We start from the raw sequence: 26,014 nt of genomic DNA on the forward strand, positions 1-26,014 counted from the left end.
TTATTTCTTCTATTATTGGTTGACCTAACCCTTTTGGAAAAACTCTGCTCTTCTTTTAACTTCTCAGAACTAATTTCACCAGACATTCTTTTTCAGTGAGTCTCGATATACGTGATATTGTGTTCTGTTAACAACTCATTTTTATTGCAATCTTTACGTTGCTAATATTTATTTATTTGATTGGTGTTTTACGCCGTACTCAAGAATATGTCACTTATACGACGGCGGCCAGCATCATGGTGGGAGGAAACCGGGCAGGCCCCATCGGAAACCCACGACCATCCGCAGGTTGCTGCAGGTTGCCTTCCCACGTACGGCCGGTTATGTCGCTAATAATCCTTGATAATCTCACATTATTTCATCCCAGTGGAATGAATACTGGGATGAGTGACTTGCCTAATGCTACTTAGTCTCTATAGTTCTTCTCCTATAATAATCACATGTATGACATAAGAAAGTTGCAGAAAGATATGTTTAGAAGTTAGGCGATTGCCGCTGATATCTTTCTGGACATGCGTACACACTGACTCATCGAGGACAGTCAATTTGGACGTAGGTCGGCCAGAGTGCAGACTTTGTAAACTGCAGTCAAGTTTTAAAAAAACATACAAAGCCATCAGGCAGTCGTTAATCCCTATGATAGCCAAGGCCATTAAAACGTCACCGTGAATTATTTATCGTGCGGATAATCAACAATCAAAATCCGCTTTTTCAGGAGAATTACAGGAGGCAGATTAATAACTCGTCGCCTAAGTGCCCTTTTTAATTGAAATAAACCGAGAAAAACATGGTGTCGCTTAAATCAATCAGGAAAAGTTTCATATCAATTTATTTTTGCTTGTTTCGAAGGTTGTTGCATTTAAAGCCTTGTCACCCTAACATAAGCTACGAGCCAACATCAAAGAGAGAAGACAATACATTCAAGAACAGTGTTGCAAAAACAAGTCCTGAAATTATCTAAACTTTCACACATTTGTTTTTTTACACACATAAATTAGTTCAGTTACAATGCGGACTTTATTTATTTATCGTATATTACTATATACAGTGTTCACAGTAGAATCAAAATATTTTCAGTGCTTTTAATTATGTAAATATATATCTTATGAATAATCTGCCTGATGCAACATGTGATATTTGCAAAATTCTACCAGCTTAAAATCAGGTTGTTATGGATAGGTGGGTCTGGTTTACAAGGCAGTAGCCTATCCACAGCTTAAAGCCAGACTGATGTAGAAAGGTAGTTCTTCAGCTGGAGTCTGGGTAGCTGTAGGCAGGCAGTAGCCTATCCACAGCTTAAAGCCAGACTGATGTAGAAAGGTAGTTCTTCAGCTGGAGTCTGGGTAGCTGCAGGCAGGCAGTAGCCTATCCACAGCTTAAAGCCAGACTGATGTAGAAAGGTAGTTCTTCAGCTGGAGTTTGGGTAGCTGTAGGCAGGCAGTAGCCTATTCACAGCCCAAAAGCCAGACTGATGTAGGGAGGAGGCAGATGTTTAGCTGGGGCCTGGGTATAGCTATAGGTAGGCAGGGGCCTATTCACAGCCCAAAGGCCAGACTGATGTAGACAGGTAGTTGTTTACTGGTAGGCATTTGTCTATTCACGTCCTAAAACTAGGCTGAAGTAGACAGACATTTGTTTTAGTCCAGGATTACCACAGGTAGACAGTAACCTATATTCAGAAGTAAATCAGATAAGCCCAATGCCAATATTATCTACACCAGTTGAATAATGTTTGAATTCCAGTTGCGAAATTTAGACACCTGTTTGGCGTTAGACCGTAAACCATATGTTTAAGTATTTCAGAATATATATTTAGCATGAGTTACAGTAAAACATAATATAGTGTTGGGATCTACATTGTATGTTACGGTAACTTGGTCTATGTTCATTGAACTTTCAGAATTTAGCAGTTTATAAGCTAACAATGGGTTTGTTATACGATAACTCAGGAAAACGCAGTAACACACGATATAACTGTAGAATTTACATCACCTATTGCGGTATCTCACAGCACGTATATATCTATATTGCATTAACACAGTGTACTAATACACATGCAGGTTACGCAGACCTTTTGGGGAATATTACCCGAGTCAGTAAAGCCAAATATACACCTAATTTCTAATGTTTATAGACTTTGTTTGTAATAACTCTCTCTTTTTTTCTGTATAATGACAGCGATTAGTCCAGACTGGTGAATACAGTGGGAACAGCATCCCAGAACAGTTTCCCGTGAGTTGTGATCGACGTGCCCCCTCCCCCACATGATAGGCCGGGGCCTACACAACGACTCGCCAGCCGAACCGTGGGTTTGATACATCCTGGAGTTTTTATATCGCTGTGTATACCAGTGGGACGTTTTTGTTGCTTTTACGGACTATTTTTATTTTTTTTTTTTCATCCTTGTTCGAGTCTCTGGTGTAAAAGCGGAAGCGGTATTAAGGATTGGCTGACCGGGTACAAATTGTTACTGGAGTGCGGTTAAAAGTCACTCGTGCGCCTACTGACATGCCCTCAAGTAAAATAAGCAATTGAAAGTTGGACACACTGAGGCCAGATCGTGAATCTGCGAGCCAAACAGTTGGAGAGAAAAACGCACCGTCAGAAAACAGCCTTTTTGCTTCGGATCGCCCCACGATTTTATGCGCACTCCAAAATGATCGGCGGAATCGACACTGGATATCGGTAGTTTCCGCCAGAACATCCGCTATCTGTACAGACAAACGCGTGCTGTGAAAAGACTTGGTACAGCAAACATGACAGTGGATTTAAAAATGGCTTGGAAAATGGACTCAAGTGTGACTTCAGCGGATCAAAAGCAGCACGATGTCAAACGAATTTGTTGGCGATGCGGATTGGAACGAGATTCTTCAAACTGTCCTTCTTCAGCTCTTGTGCCACAACTACGACACCAAACATGCACAAAGATGATCCATCCGGCGCATTCAGCCTATTGGTGTTTTGGGGAACGTGGTACAATTCTCCATGGAAACACGTGCACTTCAAACAGTGTGACGAACTCTCGGCGAGCCAGAGATTCGTGCTACCCTAATCTTATGTGTACATTCATCAACGTATTAATTTTGTTGATGATGCCATCATTTTTACAGTAAGTATTATCTATAAATTTAGACACAGTTTAAGAGTTGGTCTGAGCTGACTAGACTTAACTAAATTACTTTAAATGTCGTTGGCGAGATGATTTCTCCAGATTGGAGTTTGGAAATACTCCATACAACCAGCGTGAAATGGGTGGGGTATTATAATTATCAGATCCTTTCTAAGAAAATATTTTCAAGTTTCTGTCGTATACCAGACAATTACACAATATATAGGAAAAATAATGAAATGAATAAATAATTAATTACAGTACTTCATTAATCATCCTTACTCTCCTTGAGCATGCCAAGGTGATTACTATTCTTTCCATATATCGTAAAGAGAATTAATATCAGAAAAGGTAACTAAATTTTACTTACTTAGTATCTTAATAATTTAGCCAATCAGGTTAGGCCTTTAATTATCGTATTTGAGGTGGTGGTGGTGGTGGGGGGGGGGGGGAGGTCTGCATAAACAAATTCAATTCTCTAACGTTATAACAGTTATATCTGATGAGCAAGATACGTACGGAGGTGTGGGGGAGGGGAGGCGGTGGGGGCTTTGCGGGGCAACTGTCGAAAGGGTGAGAGTTGTTTGATATACATGTATATGTTGATTGTTCATGAAACAAATAGTATAATCCTTGAACATGTAAATCAACAGTACGTGCGAATCATATTGTTTCAATAGAAAGGAAACAAAGACATACAAGATATTCGCGTGTCTAACATAGTCTAAACATAATAAAACCCCATCATCTAGTGCACTATCTATACAGACTATCGGTGCGTACAGATATTAATACCGATGAGGGGAAAAACTACATTTTTGAAGGTGAAAATTTAAAAATAAAAATAAAAATTCACAAAGAATAGAGTGGTTTGGTGTGTACTCGTACATACCTCATACTAGCCTAGAGAACACGACATACAATAGGAAGTTTAATACGCTAGAGTGCGAACAATCGGACGGCTGTAAGAGTTGTGGAACGTGAAGAGGCAGGACGGTAATAGCTTGTGACCACAAAACTGCACTTGATTCACAAGCGGAGCGTCCGACACACACTTGGCAGTGACATTCCTGTGGTAAACTGTAGTTAATTTACGTTAATATGTGTAATTGTCCTAACTCCTAACGGAGACTTTTCTAGAACCCTACATTTTGACATGCATGCACGGTAGTTTGTAAACAGGCAAACAAAATGTGTGATCAAAACGTTTTGATTCTAACCTTTACACGGACATAGGAACCTGTATATGTATACTACAGAGACTTGTATCTCAAAACTCGTGGCCATATTCAACGTGTAATAAACGGCATATACGTCTTATTTATTACAAAAAATGTGGAATCTTGCAATTAAAAGATATTGCTTTAATGTAAAATATATAGATAAAATAATATATTGAGTATAATTAGTGGTATATATTTGTTTACTTATTTTGTTGGCCTATTACGCGTGCGCAAGGATGTTTCATATATATGACAGAGATCAGGCTTGTAAATGGATAAAGTTTGACGGGGCCTTTGGGGAAAACTACCGCACGTAGCCAGGTTACCCTGACTTAAAGCCGCATGGGAACGGTAGATCCAAGGTCAATCGTGGACAGGGTCACACCTAATACCTTAAATACCTTAGAGGAAGTTGCAACTTCCTTGCTTGGCGTTCAGCATGAAGGGGATAGTGCAATGGCAGTATAATGGCTTGGGCGGAGCAGCTTACTTGCCTTCGGTAAGTCGTCTCAGTGAAATTGTTTAGGGCGACGTGAAATCCCAAGCACTAACTCACTAAACCAGTATTTTTATATTTTATCCTGAGGTATTATAATTTTAAATGAAGTGAAGCTATACTGGGACGTGATGTCCTGTCTAAACTAATAGTCTGTTTTAACAGAAGTCAATACCTTTTGGTATTCTCATTTTTTTTTTGATTGTTTATTGTTGTTTTTTTAATGTAACAAGCAGGCATAGTCTCCCTTAAGTCAGGTCTTTATGAAGTATTATAACAAAAAAAATGCTCATTCTGTACAAGCGGTAAGCACAAATCATGCATATATATATATGATTCACGATTTACTTCTTCTTAGCCCATGATGAAACAAACCTTTGACGACGGATGCACAAAGCCCATAGCTAACAAAACCCCAAAGCCGTATATCACAAGCAGACGTTGGGGGATTTTTTTGGTGGGGTTTCTTTGGTGGGGTTTTGTGTATGTATATGTGTGGGTTTTTTTGTTTTTTTTTTCCATTGTTCAATTTCTTTAATTTTTTCTTTTTCAAAACAAATCGGGATAATTTTCCCATGACGGTTTATATATATATATATATATATATATATATATATATATATATATATATAACGTGCACAACCGACTGAGCTAAATGCTGCATGCTGCAAATCTGTCCGACAGAACTTTAAAACTGTTACATAGCCTTAGGGGCATTGGGTCGTTGTATACCTAACAGACGTCTGGGGCTTTGTGTTATGGCCGGTAAACAATAAATAGGCTAAAGAGAGCGACACATAAATAACATGTATAAAGCTCTCTAATCACTGAGGCCGCATTTGTCGGCAGACGCGGGACTCCGTTAGGATCAAAGTGAACTTAAGAGTAACCCTTTTAAAAGGAAGTTTTGCGAAGGTTTCTCTTGCCGTTGATGTTTGGCGTTCCTGTGATGGGGCTATCTAAACCAGATGTCACTTCAGCCTTGATCATAATGACTGCTTGTTTGGTTAAGCAATTTATATTTTACGCCGTACTTAACAGTATTTCAACCATGTGACACTGGGGTAATTTAGCTCCTTTACAAAGGGCTACGAAAATTTGGTGGCCTAGGTCGTGAGATAACCAGTAACCAAAGTTTGACCTCAGACATGACTGACAAACAGACGACAGGACCCGAAATAATAGGTGGTAGGAAAACCTGAAGTGGAGAAGTTGAAGTTCAAATGGAACATAAAATTACAAATCAAGCGAAAAATTATTATCCTCTGGAAAATGATATTCAGAAATCACACATATATTGCTTCCTATAGCATCTTGTGATTACTTAACAGCCGACTGACCTAGACATATTGTTTTAAAATTAACTTTGGACCTAACATGTAACGTGTACTAGGACTGAGCTATTTGATTTATGTTGACATTTGACTAATATTCTAGCAACAGGGTTGGAACAGTGTGACTGGTAGCAATGTTATTTTTGTTGCTTTTTCCTGGAAATCCATATCAGCACAATCGCCTGCAAATTAAAATACTGCAAAATACTACCAAAAGTTTAATATATGTGACCAATATTAACATATGTGTGACCTTACTTGCAATTTGCATAATCTGGAACTTTGACCAATCCGTTTGCCCGATATTTTGCATTGTGTGACCAAAGGTGCGATGTAAACAATTTTAATCCTGACTTACAGATGTGACAATCGCGCCCATAAGTCTGATCTCTGAAGTGTGACACAAAGTTCTAAAGTTTCTACATCGCGAATTCTGACCTAAAGAGTGTTACACAAAAAATAAATACGCGAAGACAAAAACAAACATGCATAAGAAATACAACAGAAAATAATACATCAAATCTTCCAGACTAGCAGTGTGATAGGTGTGAAGTATCTGGCCATATACTGTATACTATATATATATATATATATATATATATATATATATATATATAGCCTTTTCTGTCGCAGTGTTATCCTCCGAGAGTTGATAGCAACTTGTTAATAATCCTTAGCTTTCATTCTTTTAACTTTCATTAAAAATCAAACGTAATGAAGAAAATTTTGCGTATATATATATATATATATATATATATATATATATATATATATATATATATGTATATGTATATATATTTACCTCAAAATAAGCTTCATAGGTAAGTTATTGAAAGTGCGCATTTAAAGGAGTTTGTGCATGAATGCCATAGTAGATAACTTGAACGTATCTTTCATCGTCAAACGAAGCAAGAAGGCATATAGAAGCGTAAAACTAAGCTCTTAGCACGGCCCTGAATCGACGTCAAAAGGTGAAAGACCAGTCAAAGATAACCCAGCCTGAAACAGCGTTGTTTACCGTTAAGGAATGTAGCCGTGGTGCCAAGTAGCCACTTCATGTTGCCACGTGCAGGAAGTGGAGCAATTATTATCAACAATGTTCCCTTTGTTGTCTTTTTGTACCAACATACGTTGAATGATAATAGTGCTAATAGTGGACATGTTTTCAAGTCGGATCAGGATAAAATGGCGACTAACGACAAGAAGCTTACTATTTGGCGATACAAAGGCAGCGGATGTAAACTGTTTACATCGCACGCCATGGGCAATTTCCCAATTCCGCTATGAATGGTTCACTTCCATAGACTAGGTATATAACATTATTTATATGCGTAGACACATGATGCTGAATATATTAGAGAACACACTTTTTACTTTGACCTGACTTTGGCTTTAATGCTATAACGAATACTAACAGAGACGTCCTCTTCCTTCACACTGATTTATTTGGTTTGTGGAAAAACTCATTTCCAGGGAAGGCAGAGTTACTTCCCAGCTGCCCAATACGATGTATTAGTGACCGTCTCTATCCCGTATTCTCTGTATGGTGCTTTGATTGTTGGTTATTCCTAAGTCTATGCACGACAGTACTACTTCGACTGCCTCAATGTAGACCACAAGCTATTGTGGAATAAGATTGTGATTTCAAAGGCAGTCAATGCCAGATAGGCTTCGACCTTATGTTAGGTAATTGTATGTTACCTGGTGGGTACCACTTAATGACAGACGTCTTGGGCGCAGCTCTGATAAGTGAAGAAATTCATCATGTAGATAAATTATACATTGGATACAAAAGTTGAATCGGCAGTTATATTTACGAAAGCTCCCCACCCTATCACCACTGACCAATCTGCACCTCCAAATCCGAAGTTTAGAACAGATATAAACGTATATATTCCATGATAGCAAGTATTTTTTGAATGTTAAGATCTCGTCTCCCGTACTGCATTGTCTTGGGAAAATTTTTGGTGACGAAAATAGGTGGCAATAGAGTTTTACATAAAAGTCTGAAACAACAGTTGTACCTTTTCAGCTACAATGCATGTAAGTACACACACATGCCATTAAACATACCGTGACGAAATACTGATGTACATTCACAGCGTATTCTAATTAATAGTTTGGCAATTATTATTTGACGCCATGATCATACCGAAATATTTGTCTGGGAACGGATGATTCCGCAAAGCAAAAGCCTAACTCATTCATTTATGGCCAGATTTGGTTAAACAGTCTACTGGTCTGTATTCGACTACATAATAGTTTAAGTGTAACTTATTTTGACTTGCCTTTAAATATTTTCCTCCTTGAAAAAAAATGTGAGGACATATTCAGTTATGCTCTCCATGACAAACCGTGTTCACAGGAAAATAGATCGTTGGTATTAATGACACGGTAAATATATGCAATGCCTATGCAGTGGGAAATAATGCTGGTCGCCGTCGTTTAAGTGAAATATTCTTGAGTATGGCGTAAAACAACAATCAAATAAATAAAATAAATATAATGGCATTGTCAATCAAAATAGTAAGTAAGTTGTTTCTGTATAGGAGACGTTCAGGCAGGGATGTGTGATATATCAACAACTGTATCTACCCTAAAATTCACCACACAGTGCATTTGTAGGAGCAATTAAAAGTCTTTAACTTTTGGTGGCGAAACGTGCATTTTCCCAGCAGGATATAAGCTACCTTCCGATGAATGATCCAGGCACATATCTGAGATGAGTAAAAACACTCTGAATCAGGACAAATTTAGCCCTGGCCGAAATTTGAGGTCAAATACAGTAAATGTTAAACAAAATCAAATCAAAAACACCCTGCTGAAGTGAAGAGGTACGAGAACGTATGACAGGATACCAGCACATATATAGACACAGTATAACAGCAAACAAAGACAAAATAACAGGCATGCATTTTTTTTCAAATAATGGCTTTTGTCAAAGTTTTTTTCAAAGATATGCCAGATAAAATTTTTGGTACATGTATTTTTTCCTTTCACTTGTATAATGTGTTATTAGTTTGAATACAAATTACAAGCGCCCAATGTTTTACCTGTGCCTTCTTTACACATATATCCGTTTTTCTTTAAATTAAATAATAGTGTGGGGTTCCTAATTCATAAAATTCTTTCCAACTTTAATATGTAACAACAAGGTCTACTGTTTGTTTACATAAACTGCTGTGAACTCTTATGGTGTACGATAAACATGACTTTATAGAACACAAGCTTCGTATTTGAATTCCTTAAGTCAAAAATGTCCATGCTCGACTACAGCGTAGTTCCATTTCATAACTGAAAGAGATTATATTTCATCGTAAATATATAAATTTGTGTCAAATGAAAGCCAAGTTTGTTGATCACAAGGGCATGTCAAGATTTAAGAAGTTTGCAAATGGGTGTGAAAGATCAATGTATAGTAGGCCAAGTACTTGGTACCATATTGAAACTATAATAGCGAAGACTCCCACTCGCTCATACGGTATATTGCGGAGGAAAAAGTTTGACAGCGAATGCATAGAGAAGATGGATATGGCGTAATTGTATAGCAGAGAGACTGAAAAGTGAATAGAGCAATTGTGAGATCAGAGAAAGAGAAAAACTCCTACCGAACTTTCAGCGTCCATATCAAGAGTAAATCCGGAATATACAGTTCACACTCCGCTACCATAGACCTACAGCCGTCCAAAAACACGGACTTACGTTATGGCTGATACCGCGCTAGAAACATTATTACTGAACAGTTAAGCTTTTATTTCTACTGCCGAGACCAAGATCAAAGGGAGTTGTCGCTCTGGAAACAGATGGTAGTTTCTGAGTGTGTTTTGGGGGGTTTCCTTTGAAATGGGTAGATCACACAGTCGGGATACAAGGCTAGCGTAATTTAGCTGAGAGGGAACTTCACAGAAACACAGCCATCGCCCTGACATATCAGCTCGCCGACGTTTTCATTGAAGTTCCTTTACGCCGCATTTGATCTGAGATATCTGGTTTTACTTTTTTTCTCTTTCCCTCTCTCCTTCCCTCCAGTGCCCTTGCCAATGACATTCTGAGATTGAACATCCCAACGGAACCCAATCTGGACCCGAATACCGTCTGCAAGACCTACCCGGATCTGACGTCACCACAGTACGACCTCTGCTTCGAATTTCCTGACGTCACAGCGTCGGCAATACAAGGCGTGCAGATCGCCATCCACGAGTGCCAATATCAGCTGCGCACCCATCGATGGAACTGCTCCAGTCTGGAGAAGAAAAATAAAAACCCCCATTCAAGCCCCATACTGAGAAAAGGTAAAATTTATTATGTAAATGGAAGTAAAAAATATCAGATGAAAGCGCTTTATCACTCTATAAACTGCCACATTTTAAACAGTTCCTTCATCCTGTTGACGGGAGGTTAGGCACGTCCTTCAAACCTCCTGGAAAACAATTCTCCGTTTACTTATGCGCATTATTATTTATGTATATTAAACTGTATCTAAATTAGGCACGTTCGCCTTTTCGTTGTACATGTGTGTTACAGATATTTCTAGACCATACAAATGTTCTCCAGTCTTAAGCGAGATTTATTTCAAATATACACCCAAACCTCAGTTTATTTTATCGTGTAAATATAGATGAATTAGCCCTCGCCATTTGTTCATATATTGCTAAATGTGTAAAATGATCAATACTGTAACAGTAAATTTCAAATTTGCAAGATCCTTTAATGTACAGCCTTTTAAAATTAAGTTTATGAAATAATTTCTTGCATACAAAAAAATTGTAACCAAAGATATCCGTTTCGTGCAGAGAAGAAAAAATAGATCACACCCAATTTCCATGTAGCTTGCATTTTATTGCATGCTAAAAGTCTTCTTTCCGCGAATAGCACCATATGATCTAATCATGATATACTATGTGACGTCAGGAACTTTTTCACCTGCAACTTAGAAAAACAGAGATCAACAATATTAGAAAAAAATCACAACGTCTATCTCATTGTTAAAGCTTATTTTAAGTCTGCAGCAGACAATGATTTGAAGGATCGTGCGGTCAGAATTTGAAGTTATTTTGGCATTTCAAGTGACTGGCTACAGGGCTGTATGTAATGAAACAGGCATGCATGTATGATGGCGGTGTGAAATATTCGTGTCGTGTTCGTGTCGTGTTCGTGTTCGTGATAAGGCCTAAGCCTGATGGCCAGTCCTGCTTTGAATCTATCTGAATCCTGTGACACGTGACCAGGATATCGACCGACGTCAGAGTTGTCTGGCCAGGTTTGTCTAATATTTGATGGGAAGCAGTGGTTTCCCCCGCACTTTATCATGTTTCCTATACACCCACAGATTTCCTATATATACCCACAGGTTTCTTCCATCCATATGAACGACCGGGAAATAATTTTGATACAAGTTTCATAACCAGCCAAGTCTTATGACTTCATTCTTCAGTTTATGGCTTCTTTTAAGTCAAAATAAAGGAAATCATTACTCTAATTTATTATTGATAAGATTAAGACGAAAATGTGACTGAGCAGCTTTATAATACCTTATACCACCTGATTGATTAGTTATGTCGTCAATCGCTACCACTTACGATAAAATGTACTTGGTATCATTGTCTGTTAAGCATGTCAAAATTTTTGAGTATTGCAATTAACATCACTGGAATTCATTCGTTTTTTTAAACCAAATACTGGTTAAGTCATGGTGTTTGGGGGTGTTCATGTCAGTTGCTACTATCTGATTTTTTTTTTTTGATTGTTGTTTTACGCCGTACTCAAGAATATTTCACTTATACGACGGCGGCCAGGAGGCCGGATTTCGTCGGTTGTCAACTACCATACTGTCGTGTCTAGTTGCTCTGTACGTGGGAAGGTCTTCCAGCAAACTGCGGATGGTCGTGGGTGTCCGCCGAGTTCTGCCCGGTTTCCTCCCACCATAATGTTGCCGCTGAAATATTCTTGGGTACGGGGTAAAACACCAATCAAATAAAATAAATAGTTGCTCTGCCTTTACTCTCTATGGTGTAGTCTGTATTGCCAGCTGAACATATGAATAGCTTTAAGTTCTTATAAGTGTGATTCCAGCAAATCTCTCATTGTTAGAACTTTGGTACATTTATCACCACCTGATAACATCTAAACCGCTAAAACTTTTCACATTTATTCAATCTAACACTGCTACTTATAAATATTCTACTTATAGAAACACTTATGTAGTTGACCTTCTCACAAAAGCTTTTCCTTCTCAGAAAAATATCTTTCTTTCCCCCCCCCCCCCCCCACACTTTTTTGTCAGGAGTGACCCTTTGAAAAAAAAACAAACACCTGGGCTTTCCCCGAATATTCTTGTAAAAAAGTCAGGAAAAACACCAATTCTTTGTTGCAGAATTTTGATACTTCTTTCACCGGTCCCGTTTGTTAAATGTGTTGCCAAAGTACCTTAGGTTGTTTAAACTTTCTGGAATTGTAGTCGGCTAAAGACAAATGGAAAACTCTTGTTAAGGATTAAATAAGTAGTGCGTTAGAATGCTTTGATGTTTGGCACTTACAGCACAGCACCGCCGAATACTCTTCAACAGCTTAGCCTCTCCAACAGGTCTAGCGAAAGCTTAGAGGAGCGTTATTTGTGTGGTGCGCAAATTAAGCCAGTTAGCTCGTGTTAACAAATTGGGTTGCTGATGATTTTTCTCTGTGCCCCTTTCTACACGAGGAGGAAAAAAATTGAAGGAGGTTAAAGAAAGAAGGGTAAAAAAATTTAATAGTAAATGTACGAGTGGAAATATGCTACACGCAGTGGGAACTCTCCGCGCATCGTCAAGTGCCACCAGATGTCTACGTAAACAAACGCTGCAATTGGCTGAAAAGTTGCTCTGTTGAGGCGAACCATGTGATCGAGAGCCAGAGGCCATACTTTTGTTGATACTTTTCCCGTGTTTGTTCCCTGACCGGATTATTTGTTTTCCGTCGGGTCCGCGCTGGTCTAGCTCTCTACATTGTTACATGATCTATAGCCCTTGACCAGTGCGGTCGAGAATTTGAAACCCTCTCCAACCCAACAGGGTTACGTTTGACGACAGGAGTACATTTATAACGAGGACTTGGCCATGTGCGATGGCTTCCCCCAGTCATAGCCTTCCTTCCTCTACCTGAGTTCCTCTATCTCCATCTGGTTATCATTACAATGATAACTTATGAATTTTAGCTAAAATGTAGATCGCGTTCGATTAAAAGAAAAACAAAACTTAATACCTCAAATGAAGTTGGTAGTACAAAAAAATAATAAACTACATCAACTATCATATCCTTAAATACTATAATTAAACTATCTGTATATATTTTTCATATACAAGCAAGAGGAAACAATTTTTTGTTTTCCTTATTTTGTTTCGACTGGTAAAACTTACCACTTAAGACTTGCGACTTAAGATTTACGACTAAAGACCTGTTAGTTATATGATGTGCGCGTTTTTCATATGTATTGGGACTTAAGCCTCTGTGTAGATTTTCCTTAGACCTAAGTGCCTAAGTTAGGTCCAGGCGCAAAGATGGCATACCCAGTGAAATAGACGCAGGTCTAGGCGCAAAGATGGCATATCCAATGAAATAGACGCAGGTCTAGGCGCAAAGATGGCATATCCAATGAAATAGACTCAGGTCCAGGTACAAAGATGGCATATCCAGTGAAATAGATACTCTACTTTTTTCTCTCATCGGAGATTTCTTTTGTTCTAGAACGTGCTAAAACAAAGTTTATATATATATGAATTTGTGGTCTAAGGATCATCTGAAGCTCATATGCTTCGGTTTAAAGGGTTGAAAGCTCCAGCAATTTGTTTTGAGATGACCACCAAAACAGCGCGAATTTAGCGATGCCTGCACCTGATAATTCTACCGAAATCTTAGTCGCAGCACTCACATTTGGTTTTCTGGGGCATTTACAGATTCTGTTGGACATGTCTCCTTTTATTTTCGTAACAATGTTTAGACGAACAGCAAAGATTAGTTATGAATATATTTAATTTTTCTTTTGAGACTTTTAATAAGCTTCTCGATTAAACAGCTTCTCGTTCGATATCATTTACCTTTTTGACACGAGCTCTTTGGAAGAAAACGCTTTCAGAAAATTTAAATCGAGATATAAATTCCCCCAAAAACTTTACTTCGAAGTGTCACCGCTGCTATTTTCATTTTGACTGCTTGTTTTCTTGTACGACATGCATTCTTTAAAATAGAAATTGCTGTTGTTGTTGTTGTTGTTTTTTTTTTCTTTGTCTATTTTTGTATTTCTATTTTCCTTTTGCCTTGCGTTAGTTAGGGCTTAGTATTACTCAAAGAATACTGGTATGGGGCAATTATAATGAGTAGAACGAAAAGCTCTTCCCCTAATGGTGAGCCCGTTGCTTTGGCCCGCGCAGCCTCAGCTAAGTTCTGTTCTGTGTTTTCATTTAATTATATCACCACAGTGTTGCTAGATGGAATGAACTCCAGAAATTCGAACCACGGCAGATTTTATATGTGGCAAGAAACCAAATCTAATCTTCTAACCAAAATATCAATTCTTCGTCAGTCTCACCCGCTTCCATGTCTCTTGGGTAATTAGCAGACATTTTAAGTGAGGAACACCACCCGTTGCCAGATAATAATACAAACAGACAGCAGGCCCAACGCGAAAATTGGAAAACATGGCTGCTTCTTCAAACAGAGAATAATTCTAGTTGTACCCACAGGGCTGACGTGACACGACATATGTGAAAGTACCACAGCTCTTTCTGGCAATCTCAAACCATACGATGCGTTTCCATCCGGGTTCTTTCATCTTCCCTATTTTACGTGTTTTCCAAAGCCCACAGGTCACGTGACTCACTGCTGGGTCACGAGAGTACGACAACTAAGACGCTTTCAATGTTTACAACATGTTGACTTCCACAGGCCTACAAAGGACGCAGCAATATTATGTATTACATAGTTCGTTTGGCGGTAATGTTATTCCAGACCAGCTTTACACACCTTAATAGCGAATGACGAAGAGAGTTAACCAGAGTAAGGCAAAACGACGTAGACTTTTACATCGTTTATTACACCAGACGTAGCCTGCGATTTAGTACACACTCTTTACGTAATACAATACCTGATGGCTATGCCAGTTGGACTGTGGTGGCCAAAATGAATATGGAACTTTGGTGATGGGTTTTCTTGAAATTCAGTTGTGTGAAATTATTTCTTCGAAATATGGAACTGAGTGGAATACAATGATGTAGAAAGCTGAGAAGGCTTATTTGTTTTTTTATTCTATCATTTCTCCACATCAGAAAAATCTTACTTGGTTCTTTTTAACTGTTTTACCCATGTTCGTCTCTTTTAGTTTATTTTGAATGTTCCCATCATGGCGAAAACCACTCACTGACTCCTGGTATAGACATGTTCTGGCCACAATATGGCTGAAATATAAATAAGCTATTATCATTCATTCATTCATTCATCCAACTTAGATCCCTGACACCGACTCACATTGTCATCACAAAATACCTGACACCTCTCCCACACGTCACCAACTCGCAGTGTCATCACACGATACATGACACCTCACCAGCACGTCACCAACTCGCAGTGTCATCACACCATACATGACACCTCACCAACACGTCACCAACTCGCAGTGTCATCACACCATACATGACACCTCACCAACACGTCACCAACTCGCAGTGTCATCACACCATACATGACACCTCACCAACTCGCACTGCCCTCACAACATATATGACACTTGACATATGTGTCCATGTAACAGATTCATCCCAACGTTATGAGACAAGCAGAGAACCCGTGCACAGGCAACAAGTTTAAAAAGTCTCGGGTTGGAACTTTTGTTTTCCACATTCGTGCGACCACGTCAGTCATACTGGCAGTCATATGGGTTATTTATGGACTTGGGCAGCTAGAGGTAAGTGAAGTGGTTGTTCAGTCCGCCATCTCTGTCCCACCATTGCGACAACATTGTTGGTCTCTGACTGTAGATTGTGCAGCCATGAATATGCCCTGTCAAAATATTCCTCAACCAACAATCAGTGTAATCAGGCTACCATTTGACAACAGCCACGTGATTAAGCGATTGGACGATGCCATTCAGAACAAGATATTAATTACACACTGATTGCATTTTTGAAACTGACACGCCTGGAATTAGGGTTTATATGGGTGAAATGAAATAAACGTGCCAACTACATGTATTACAATTCTAATGCTGGCGTCGGAAAATTCTATTTTTGTTCCACACATATGGAGAACTTTTCAGGTTACTCTGAAGTGAGCAACAAAATATTCCGCGTTCAGAAGCAAGAAACACTGGTGTGCGCTTTGCATTACGGACAGGCCATATATTTCCCATGGGTTCTGGTTTGCGAACTCACGCGAGAGTTCAACGGTAACCAGATAGTACTGTCAAAGTTACGTAATAATGGGCGTGTGGACAAAAGTCTTCAAATTCGGAGTACGTGGGTTAAGGGGCGTTCTCTATTCCATCTCCCGTCACTTTGATATTACTGCGTTAATGACTCGATCCATTCCCCCCACATGTGTGGTCGGCTTAGAAATGTGGTCTGAGGGTAGAGGGATTAAGCTGTGCTTTCTGCGCCTTAACATGTGAGTGCTTACGCACTGAGCTTTGTCGTATATGAAGACCAATTGTTCCTGGATTTATCAAACTTTCTTTTTATAAATGGATGTGCGTTTTATAAAACATATATCTGTTTCTGCAAGTTTTTGTCATTTCTTTGGTCTCCATGTCGGTTAGTTCTTCTTTTATTTTAAGCCATTGTCTTCTTGGGGCACTCCGAACCAGTTCCTCCACCCACAAATCTGTCCGCCGCCCTGCAAGTAAAAAGGTCTTGAATACGGCGTTAAATACCAATCAAACAGACAAAAGTCTGTTAGTTCACTGCTCCACAAAACCAGGTGCTACAGGTTTTGTACAGATATGTATTTAAACGTTTTCCACTCTAATTACTATTCATAAAGGACATCCTAGTTATGTAATTATTCGACCTAATCAACACCACAGGCATTTTCGGAAAAATGACGAATGGCTACACCCCCGAGTCACCGTTATGTCTGTCAAGACATCATTAAGGTACTCTGATATGCTATACACAAAAATGTCCAAAATTGTTGTGAAAACACACCGTTTTTTTCTGTAATGCTGCTCTACTGCATATTTTTATTAGATACACAAAGAGTATGACATACTACATGAAAGAGCAAAATTAAGAGGACATACCTTTGAACTGCTTTGTTAAAAGCGGGAAGGAGTTAAATGTTACAAAAGGCTACAGCATTGAAAGTAAAACCAGAGCAGCTATGCCACTGTAACAAATGCAAGTAGTTTTGAACGATGAAACACGGCCTCTTGTCAATTTACCTCAGTTAGCGTGTTATTCTAACTGTTCATGTAAATACATAAATAGTAACATATTACACGTCCCTAACATCATGGTTTTAACAAAATAATGCAAAAATAAAATGAAGTGATATTAACTGCAATTAAGGTGACGACAGTGGTGTAAAAATGCTGTGTTTGCTACACATTTAACATATAATAGCATTAAATCAATGTGGACACTTTAGTTGACAAATATAAATTGGGTTATTTGTGTCTAATTTTGGATAAACCGGACCTAGGTTTAGTATAGTTACCCATGATTATTACCCCAGCAAGGTTATGTGGCAATCAAAGAACTGCTGTGAGATCCATGTTGGTATTACGCCTGGAAATGATTTACAACCAACGAGCTTGAAATCTGATCTGGATGGCATGCCTTGGATATTGACTGTCTTTCCTGTATAACTGTAAACTGATGATTGAATCTCTCTTACTGTTGCTTTATGTTGTTTTGAAAATGAGTCTTGCGATTACTGGCTTAGAACGCCACTTCATAATTTACATCTCTTGTATGAATGCCTTGCTTGACGTTTAGATTTTACGAGTTTGCTCATCTCACCAGATCGTCAGTCTCATTGTTAAACTCATTTTTCATTCAGAATCTTACAGGTCAATCTTTCTGTCTCCATCATAGTTTGTTGTTGATTTTGGATGATCTCATTATGGCATCGAAAGCCTTTCACTGTATCATGGTATGGCTGAGATATTTCTGGCGTGGCAGTAAACCATGAGCGGTAAGTCATTCTTTCTTTCTCTTCTTGCACAGGGTACCGGGAGACAGCCTTTGCCTACGCTATCTCCGCCGCTGGTGTCACGCACCAGGTGTCTAAGGCTTGCAGTCTGGGCAAGCTCCAATCCTGCGGCTGTGACGTCACTGTGTACGGACGGGCCAAAAACTGGGAGTGGGGAGGCTGCAGCCATAATTTAGAATTCGGAGAAACTTTTGCTAAAAAGTTCCTGGATTTAAAAGAAAAAGCTCACGACATCCACGCTAAAATAAATCTGCATAATAACAAAGTTGGCCGAATGGTGAGTATTGTTGTTTTGATGGTCAAGAAATGATAGATAGTATATATGTCTGTACATGGATTCGAAGTCTGACGATTTTGATGTGTTGGGTTACGATCCAACAATCTGCTGTGCTATTTTTTACCGGTAACATTAACATAGTGCTACTGGAGATGTTGCCTTTTTGTAATAACATTTACTTTGGAGAGTTCTGCCAGGTGGATCAGAATAAAAACAGAAATCCTCTTAAATATGGAATTTAATGTAAGAATTTGATTTTTCAGACATAACATTGTATTACAACACCAACAACGACACTGTTTGGAAGGCGCGGTTCTAGTGCCTTAAATTGTACATTTCAGGCATACGAAAAGCATGTACGTATTGTCCTATATATGACATCACGATGAATAAATGGACTTTCTTATCATGAAAATGCTCTAAGTATGAAAAAATACAATATGAAAATAGAACAATATAAAATACTTACAACGTACACAGTAAAACCAGAGCAACGACAACAGAGTGGTAGTTGGCAAATGGCCAACGAAACCGGTGAAATACAACCTCTTATCAATTTCCTTCAGCTCGAGTTATTATTCTGTTCATGTAAATGCTTAAATAATTGCAAGTCACACACCCCCTAACATCATGGTTTTAACAGAATTACGTGTAAAAATGTGTTGTCACTTGCGTTTTATTAGACGAATTACTCAGAATACTGTGTTGTCATCATTCAACAAAGAAATTCCGTTGAAGCGACAAACTCAAGACCCCAGTTAGACACTGATGTGAACTGATGGAAAGAATTTTCGCCCTCCCTTTAAGTTTTGTTTTGACTGCTTACAGGGTGGTATATATTATGACCATGAGTGCGTCCCTTAACAACTCACTAGAGGATAGTAACAATTTCTCTAGGAGCGAGAGTAGAAGCGAACAAACAGCCGTGAGCGGCAGATAACGGTGCGAAAACACACGGAATTCCTGGTCCACGTGTGAGAAGTCTCGCCATTGCCACTGTCGCGGAAGAAAATGGCTGAGGCATCGTGGGCATCGCGATCCAAATCTGTTGTTAAAAGGGCTTGTTTACACTGAAGATAGCCCGCCTTTGTCAGTCCCCGCTGTGGTCTTTGAGGCATGTGGGGGAGATAATATCTTCAGATACAAATTCACCACACGGAGGTATACCAGCACCCCAGCAGCTCGTGAGCAGATAGTATCTGGCCTCGTGGTGGGAATACATTGATACAAGCGATACCGTCGCGTGCTCTTCGTAGCCCGCGTTCCCAAAATAAACAGACACAGTATGGCGTGCGCCAAGGATCCATACCCGCCTATACCCTATTTAAATAACCCTGCCGAACGTAAATATATTCGCGTGGTAAGACAATATTATTGCGAGAATATGATCTGTATTCCTACGGATTGCGGAACGAATGTCTTCCCTCTCTGCAGAAATCAGTTAGTTCCTGATCTATCCACCATTACTGTCAGCAAGCTATTCTGTGCAGTATCACACTGTCATGCGTTGTACACATGCGTACACACGTTTTCGGCTTTTATTTTGACATGTATTTTTGGGTCCTTGGGTCATTTTTTCCATGCTAATTTTCATTTGTGTGTTCTGCTCTTCCAGCAGGTAAAGATATGATTTCCTTACAAGAAGTATCTGTTTTTCCCTTATTTATTTTAAGTGTATGCACATACCACATACACGTATAACACTGGCCGTAAATGTTCAATATCACTGAGGTCTTCTTTGCTTTTCACTTAAATTGTCCACCAAATGACTAGGCAGTCCAAATTGTGTGCCTACTTAGATGTAGTTCCATATCAACTTGTGTTTGTGCTTTTCACTTAAATTTTCCATTATATTACTAGGCAGCCAAAATTGTGTACTTACTAATTTGCAGTCCCATATCAACTTGTGTTGGTGCTTTTCACTTAAATTTTCCATCATATTGTTAGTCAGCCAAAATTGTGTACTTACTGATTTGCAGTATTATCGTTAATAGGGATTACACTTTCTGAATATAGCACAGATTCTAGTGCTGAAATTTGGCTGAAACCACTGCGGGTTTCGAACCAGCGACCTCAGAGTCAGGCACCTAACCGCCAGCGTTACATGTCAACCGTCTAGACCACTCGACCAACAGACTCTGAGGTCGCTGGTTCGAAACCCGCAGTGGTTTCAGCCAAATTTCAGCACTAGAATCTGCGCTATATTCAGAAAGTGTAATCCCTATTAACGATAATACTGTTACTTAATCCACTTACTGATTTGCAGTTCCATATCAACTTGTGTTGGTGCTTTTCACTTAAATTTTCCATCATATGGCTAGGCAGTCCAAATTGTGTACTTACTGATTTGTAGTTCCATATCAACCTGTATTAAAACTTGTTATGGGAATGAATCTCAGATGTCCACCAGCGGTGTGAGGTGCACATGTCCTTGTGTATGTTACTGTCCACCAACGGTGTGAGGTGCACATGTTCTTGTCTATGTGAATGTCCACCGGCGGTGTGAGGTGCACATGTCCTCGTGTATGTGAATGTCCACCGGCGGTGTGAGGTGCACATGCCCTTGCGTATGTGGCTGTCCACCAACGGTGTGAGGTGTACATGTCCTTGTCTATGTGAATGTCCACCATCGGTGTGAGGTTTACCTGTCCTTGTCTATGTGAATGTCCACCAGCGATGTGAGGTGTACGTGTCCATGTGTATGTGAATGTCCATCAGTGGTGTAAGGTGTACATGTCCTTGTGTATGTGACTGTCCACCAGTGGTGTGAGGTGTACATGTCCTTGTCTATGTGAATGTCCACCATCGGTGTGAGGTGTACATGTCCTTATCTATGTGAATGTCCTTCAGTGGTGTGAGGCGCACATGTCCCTGTGTATGTGAATGTCCAGCAGCTGTTTGAGGTGTACATGTCCCTGTGTATGTGAATGTCCACCAGCGGTGTGAGGTGCACATGTCCTTGTGTATGTGAATGTCCACCGGTGGTGTGAGGCGCACATGTCCACGTCTATGTGAATGTCCACCGGCGGTGTGAGGTGCACATGTCCTTGTGTATGTGAATGTCCAACAGCCGTGTGAGGTGTACATGTCCCTGTGTATGTGAATGTCCACCAGCGGTGTGAGGTCCACAGCATGCAGTATAGGATACTATAGCCTTGAGAGTAAAACCAGAGCAGTCACAGCAGTGAAAAATGGTCACACGTATTGCCGGTGAAATAGGGCCAATTGACCTCAGTTAGGGTTAAATTGTAACTGTTCGTTTAAATGGATAGATACCAGTAACTCGCATGCCCACTAAGACCATGGCTTAAGCAAAATTAGGTAAGAAATACAGTGGTCTAGAAATAGTATGTTTTTGAACTTCTATAAATTAAAACAGAAACAAGTATGACATCTGCAAATTCTGATCCATTTCTTAGAGAGTTTGCTCCTTTTGTTTTTCTCTTTTTTTACGCTCCTGGCTTTTCGCATGACAATTTTGTTTCTTTTCTCTACCAGCTTTGAGTACTGAGTCAACCTGTTATTTTGTTACTCCGTCAAGGTATACTACCAGATTCGTACTAGCTTTTCTGTTAATAGCCTGCGATACTTTTCCTCATCTATCTCTCACTACTGATTTCCCAGCATCTCCAGTTTCCTTTAGTTTCAGAGGGTCATTAAATGTACATTTTCTCGCGACATAAACAGGATGCCCAGTAGACATCAATAGGCGCCGAATGATTACGTCATACTTTAAAATATAGCGGGAAGCATACGGTAGGTTTTGACGTAAGAGAACTAAATGCTGTATCGGCTCCAGGTACTGCGCAGTTCAGTCGCTTTGTGACAATTACATTGGTGCAGTGTGATAAATGAATATAAACATTTGTCTGACAGCGAGTCCCAATACGTTGCCTGAATCCTGTGTTGATAAACACTTAGATTTGGTAAACGAATGGTAGGCTTTTGATCAGGATAGGATCAAGACTGTTCTGCGTTGAAGTTTGTCTAGGCGACTGAGGCGTATTAAGTATGGATGCTGAAAGTGTCTTACTCAACACCAATTTACACAGTGAAAGCATGTGAAAATACTCGGCCACATATGTATTAAAAATTGTGACTTCTAGAATTGCGTCTGACTGCGGCTTTCGCTCATTCCTAAAACGGATTGCAAAAGTGACTGTTTCGACTGGCGCTGGAGAAAGCCCACTGATCATTCGGGTGTAAGTCTGGTGAAATTGGATGGGTGTCGTGTCTGGTGTCGCAAATGGTGTTATTTCTGGTGTCATGTCTGATGTTGTCTGATATAACTATGATATGAAGCCAGTTTTTATCCACATGATGCCTCAGTGAAGCAGCATTGCACACATAACGGTATTACCATCGGAAACAGTTACCGTCATTGGATTACTTGAGTGTGGTATTATACGACAATCAGTTCATTATTTACACGACCGTCGATCTTTGATAAACAGTGGAGGAAGAGAAAATTCTCTTCTTAACAATTCACTGAATTATAATCCGCCATGGAGTGGTAATGATGCTATTAGTTTGGCTGAATTTCGTCATACCCATATTTTATGGTGCAGCAGTGATGTAACTCTTGCTTGTTTGCACTTTTTAAGCCGCTTTGATCAGTATTTCTGAAGAAAAACAATTAAAAGATATGTAAATAAACAATTATAATAAAAAAGATTCTCTTTTCAGGCGGTATTCTTGATGTTCTTTTCAGGCGGTCATAGAAAATGTGCGAACAAAGTGTAAGTGCCACGGAATGTCGGGAAGTTGTGAGCTGAAGACGTGCTGGAAGGCCGCTCCCGATTTCAGGGAAATTGGAGAATTGCTAAAGAAAAAGTTTAACATGGCCTTCCGGGTGAGTTCAGCCAAGACTAAACTGAATTTTAGGTGTTGTACATTTATTGAACAGTGATCATAGTTCCGGGCTTTTATTCAGGAAATTGTATTTCCATTACATGCCATCCAGTCATTGTGGATTTTGCATCTCTTTAAGTACGTGTACGTCTTAAGTCGTCCGATCTTGCTAGGACCAACAGTGATGCGACATTAGACATGAATAACTGTACACTGTCTATAGCCATACAGGCAGCATTTCAGACACTTAGAGAAATAGGGAGGTATGGAAAGTTGTAAACATAATCTCTGAAACCGGTAATACTTTGCCTTACAGACCTTTAACAAAGGGGAGACCACTCTAATTGTCTTTCTCGCGTTAAAATACACTGGAGAAATGATGAAATAACATTGGATAAACGAATGAACAATGAAACGCCAGCAGCACATTTATTCATCTTAGCAATCATAAACAAATATTGCCCCGTTGATCTCGGAAAATCAGGCAAATTTCAACAATGACACGTCAAATTTGAAGAACACGTGACCTTGTCGCGGGAGAGGATTTCTTTATTGGACTGCTGTTTTACTCTATACTCAAGAATATTTCACTTATACGATGGTCGCCAGCATTATTGTGGGAGCAAACTGCGCAGAGCCCGTAGAAAACCCACGACCATCCGCAGGCTGCCCACAGATCTTTCCACGTACCATTCTCATAACGCCTGACCTGGACTTGAACTCACAGCGACCGCATTGGTGAGAGGCCCCTTGGCCAGAAGAGTCTTTAACCTTGTTACCGTGGTCATCCCCTTCGCCCAGTGGTATAACTATCTCTCTATAATCAGATCTAGTATAGTCTTCCTTAGACTGACTTCGCTTATTGGATCCGAAGGTAAATGCTGAATGCAGCCCCGAGGGTTGATTGTTTTAGATCTGTCCGGGATGTCCTGCCATAGTGTTCAGAGGAATAAACAGAGACCTGTCTGCTCAAAAGATAATCTGTTATAACAGTATATGTAAGGTTCTCACTTTTCATATGCGACAAACGATGGTTTGGCTAGGTCTGAAAAGTTTCCAGATGACAGAGGGCTCACCTTTCACATACTTATCTTTATTTTAATATTGGGTTATCAAATTTATTCATACATTGGTTACCTTAGAAATAGTTGCGCATAGTTTTCATGAATATTTCAATCATTCAGTGACAGACTTTAAGAAAATGGTCAGGTGAACTTATAACTGCTTTCCTTTCACATTGCAGAAAGTTGACGTATCAAACGAAGCCAGCGTCGATAGTTTTATCCCAGACCCCGAAGTCGACCCGACAGCATTCCCTACAAATCTGCTGTACTACGAGAAGTCTCCGAACTTTTGTCAGAACAACCCGGAATACGATTCTCCCGGCACTGTGGGGAGACTGTGCAACAAATCAAGTGACGGCATTGACAACTGTGAGACGCTGTGCTGTGGGAGAGGTTATAACACGCTGCGCGTGCGCAGAACCGAACGGTGCAACTGCAAATTTCATTGGTGCTGTTACGTCGTGTGTCAAACATGCACCTACAACGAATGGGTCACAGTATGCAAATAAGGAAGACTGGTACATGTGTCCTCTGTGCCTATACATTGACATGAACACACGTACATGTATATGGATTGTGAACCGAAGAATTGAATGCTGACTGAAAGTGTGAAACTGGATTACAAGTGGAACACTCAAACTCATCAACAAGAATTTGAGTCAGTCTAAATGCTTGGCATTATGAATCATAATGATATTACGTGTAGTTGGTGATGAAAGCAAAAAGCTTGCTGACCTTGTAAAACGTCTATATAGTATGAAACCTCACGGACGATGCAAAATGACGTCACGAAGACTTATGATGGTGTTATGACGTGTGGTACTTTTCAAATTGAAGCATTTCATTGCTGACATAAATACAGTCGTCTTCTGAAGTTTATATAATGGTGTACGAACAATTTACTGATGTAACTATTACTTAGAAAATTTTAAATGTTTTAAATCAATTTCCCAGTATTGGGTTTTAGACTGAATGTTGTTCAAATGGTCGACAGTAATTGTAGCTCGCAAAGAGTGAAACCCTGAAGTTAAACATTCTTGCGATTTCAACTGGTTGAATTTTGGAGTGGTCAGTCCATCGTGGGAAAGTCAATAAATCCTTTACCCAAGGTTGACTGAAAATTGTTTTATTCTTTCGGTCCGTAAATCTTTGGACATTTAGATGATAGTTGTATGCCTTTAGTAATCTTCACATTCAAGAATTTAAGCTAATATTATTAATTATGTGGAACGATGCAGGCATAACTCTTTGATGGTTTGTAACAAAAAGGAAATAGGCTGTTAGGAGATTTATAAAGAATAAATTGTTATATAAACTTTGGTTACTTTGGCTTCCGGTGACTACATAGCAATTCTGAACGACCCAAGTTTGGTGACGATGATACTAACGCATATTTCCTCCGATTTCAAGTTTTTGTTTCTTTTATATGGTTATTAAATATTACTCTGCTCTAGATTGTCTATTTTTGCCTCAGAGCATAATT

The 26,014-nt window shown here is 39.4% G+C and overlaps 1 protein-coding gene across 1 annotated transcript; it reads left to right on the forward strand.

The window, feature by feature from the left end:
• The first annotated feature begins 2,264 nt into the window (after nt 1-2,264).
• LOC135464756 (protein Wnt-10b-like) lies at nt 2,265-26,014 on the forward strand. The gene is made up of 5 exons (XM_064742297.1): nt 2,265-3,109; nt 10,192-10,454; nt 18,354-18,616; nt 23,328-23,468; nt 24,711-26,014. Exons 1-5 carry the CDS (start codon nt 2,757-2,759, stop codon nt 25,038-25,040), a joined length of 1,350 nt encoding a protein of 449 aa, XP_064598367.1. The 5' UTR covers nt 2,265-2,756; the 3' UTR covers nt 25,041-26,014.

This window comes from Liolophura sinensis, chromosome 4, assembly GCF_032854445.1.
Source record: "Liolophura sinensis isolate JHLJ2023 chromosome 4, CUHK_Ljap_v2, whole genome shotgun sequence".
Classification (NCBI taxonomy): Eukaryota; Metazoa; Mollusca; class Polyplacophora; order Chitonida; family Chitonidae; genus Liolophura; species Liolophura sinensis.

Excerpts from the sequence above, each read along its gene's own strand:
- LOC135464756 (XM_064742297.1), top strand. The coding sequence starts at position 2,757 with ATGACAGTGGATTTAAAAATGGCTTGGAAAATGGACTCAAGTGTGACT. Across the intron at positions 3,110-10,191 it reads ATGATGCCATCATTTTTACA|TGCCCTTGCCAATGACATTC; the intron begins GTAAGTATTATC and ends CCTTCCCTCCAG. Across the intron at positions 10,455-18,353 it reads AAGCCCCATACTGAGAAAAG|GGTACCGGGAGACAGCCTTT; the intron begins GTAAAATTTATT and ends CTTCTTGCACAG.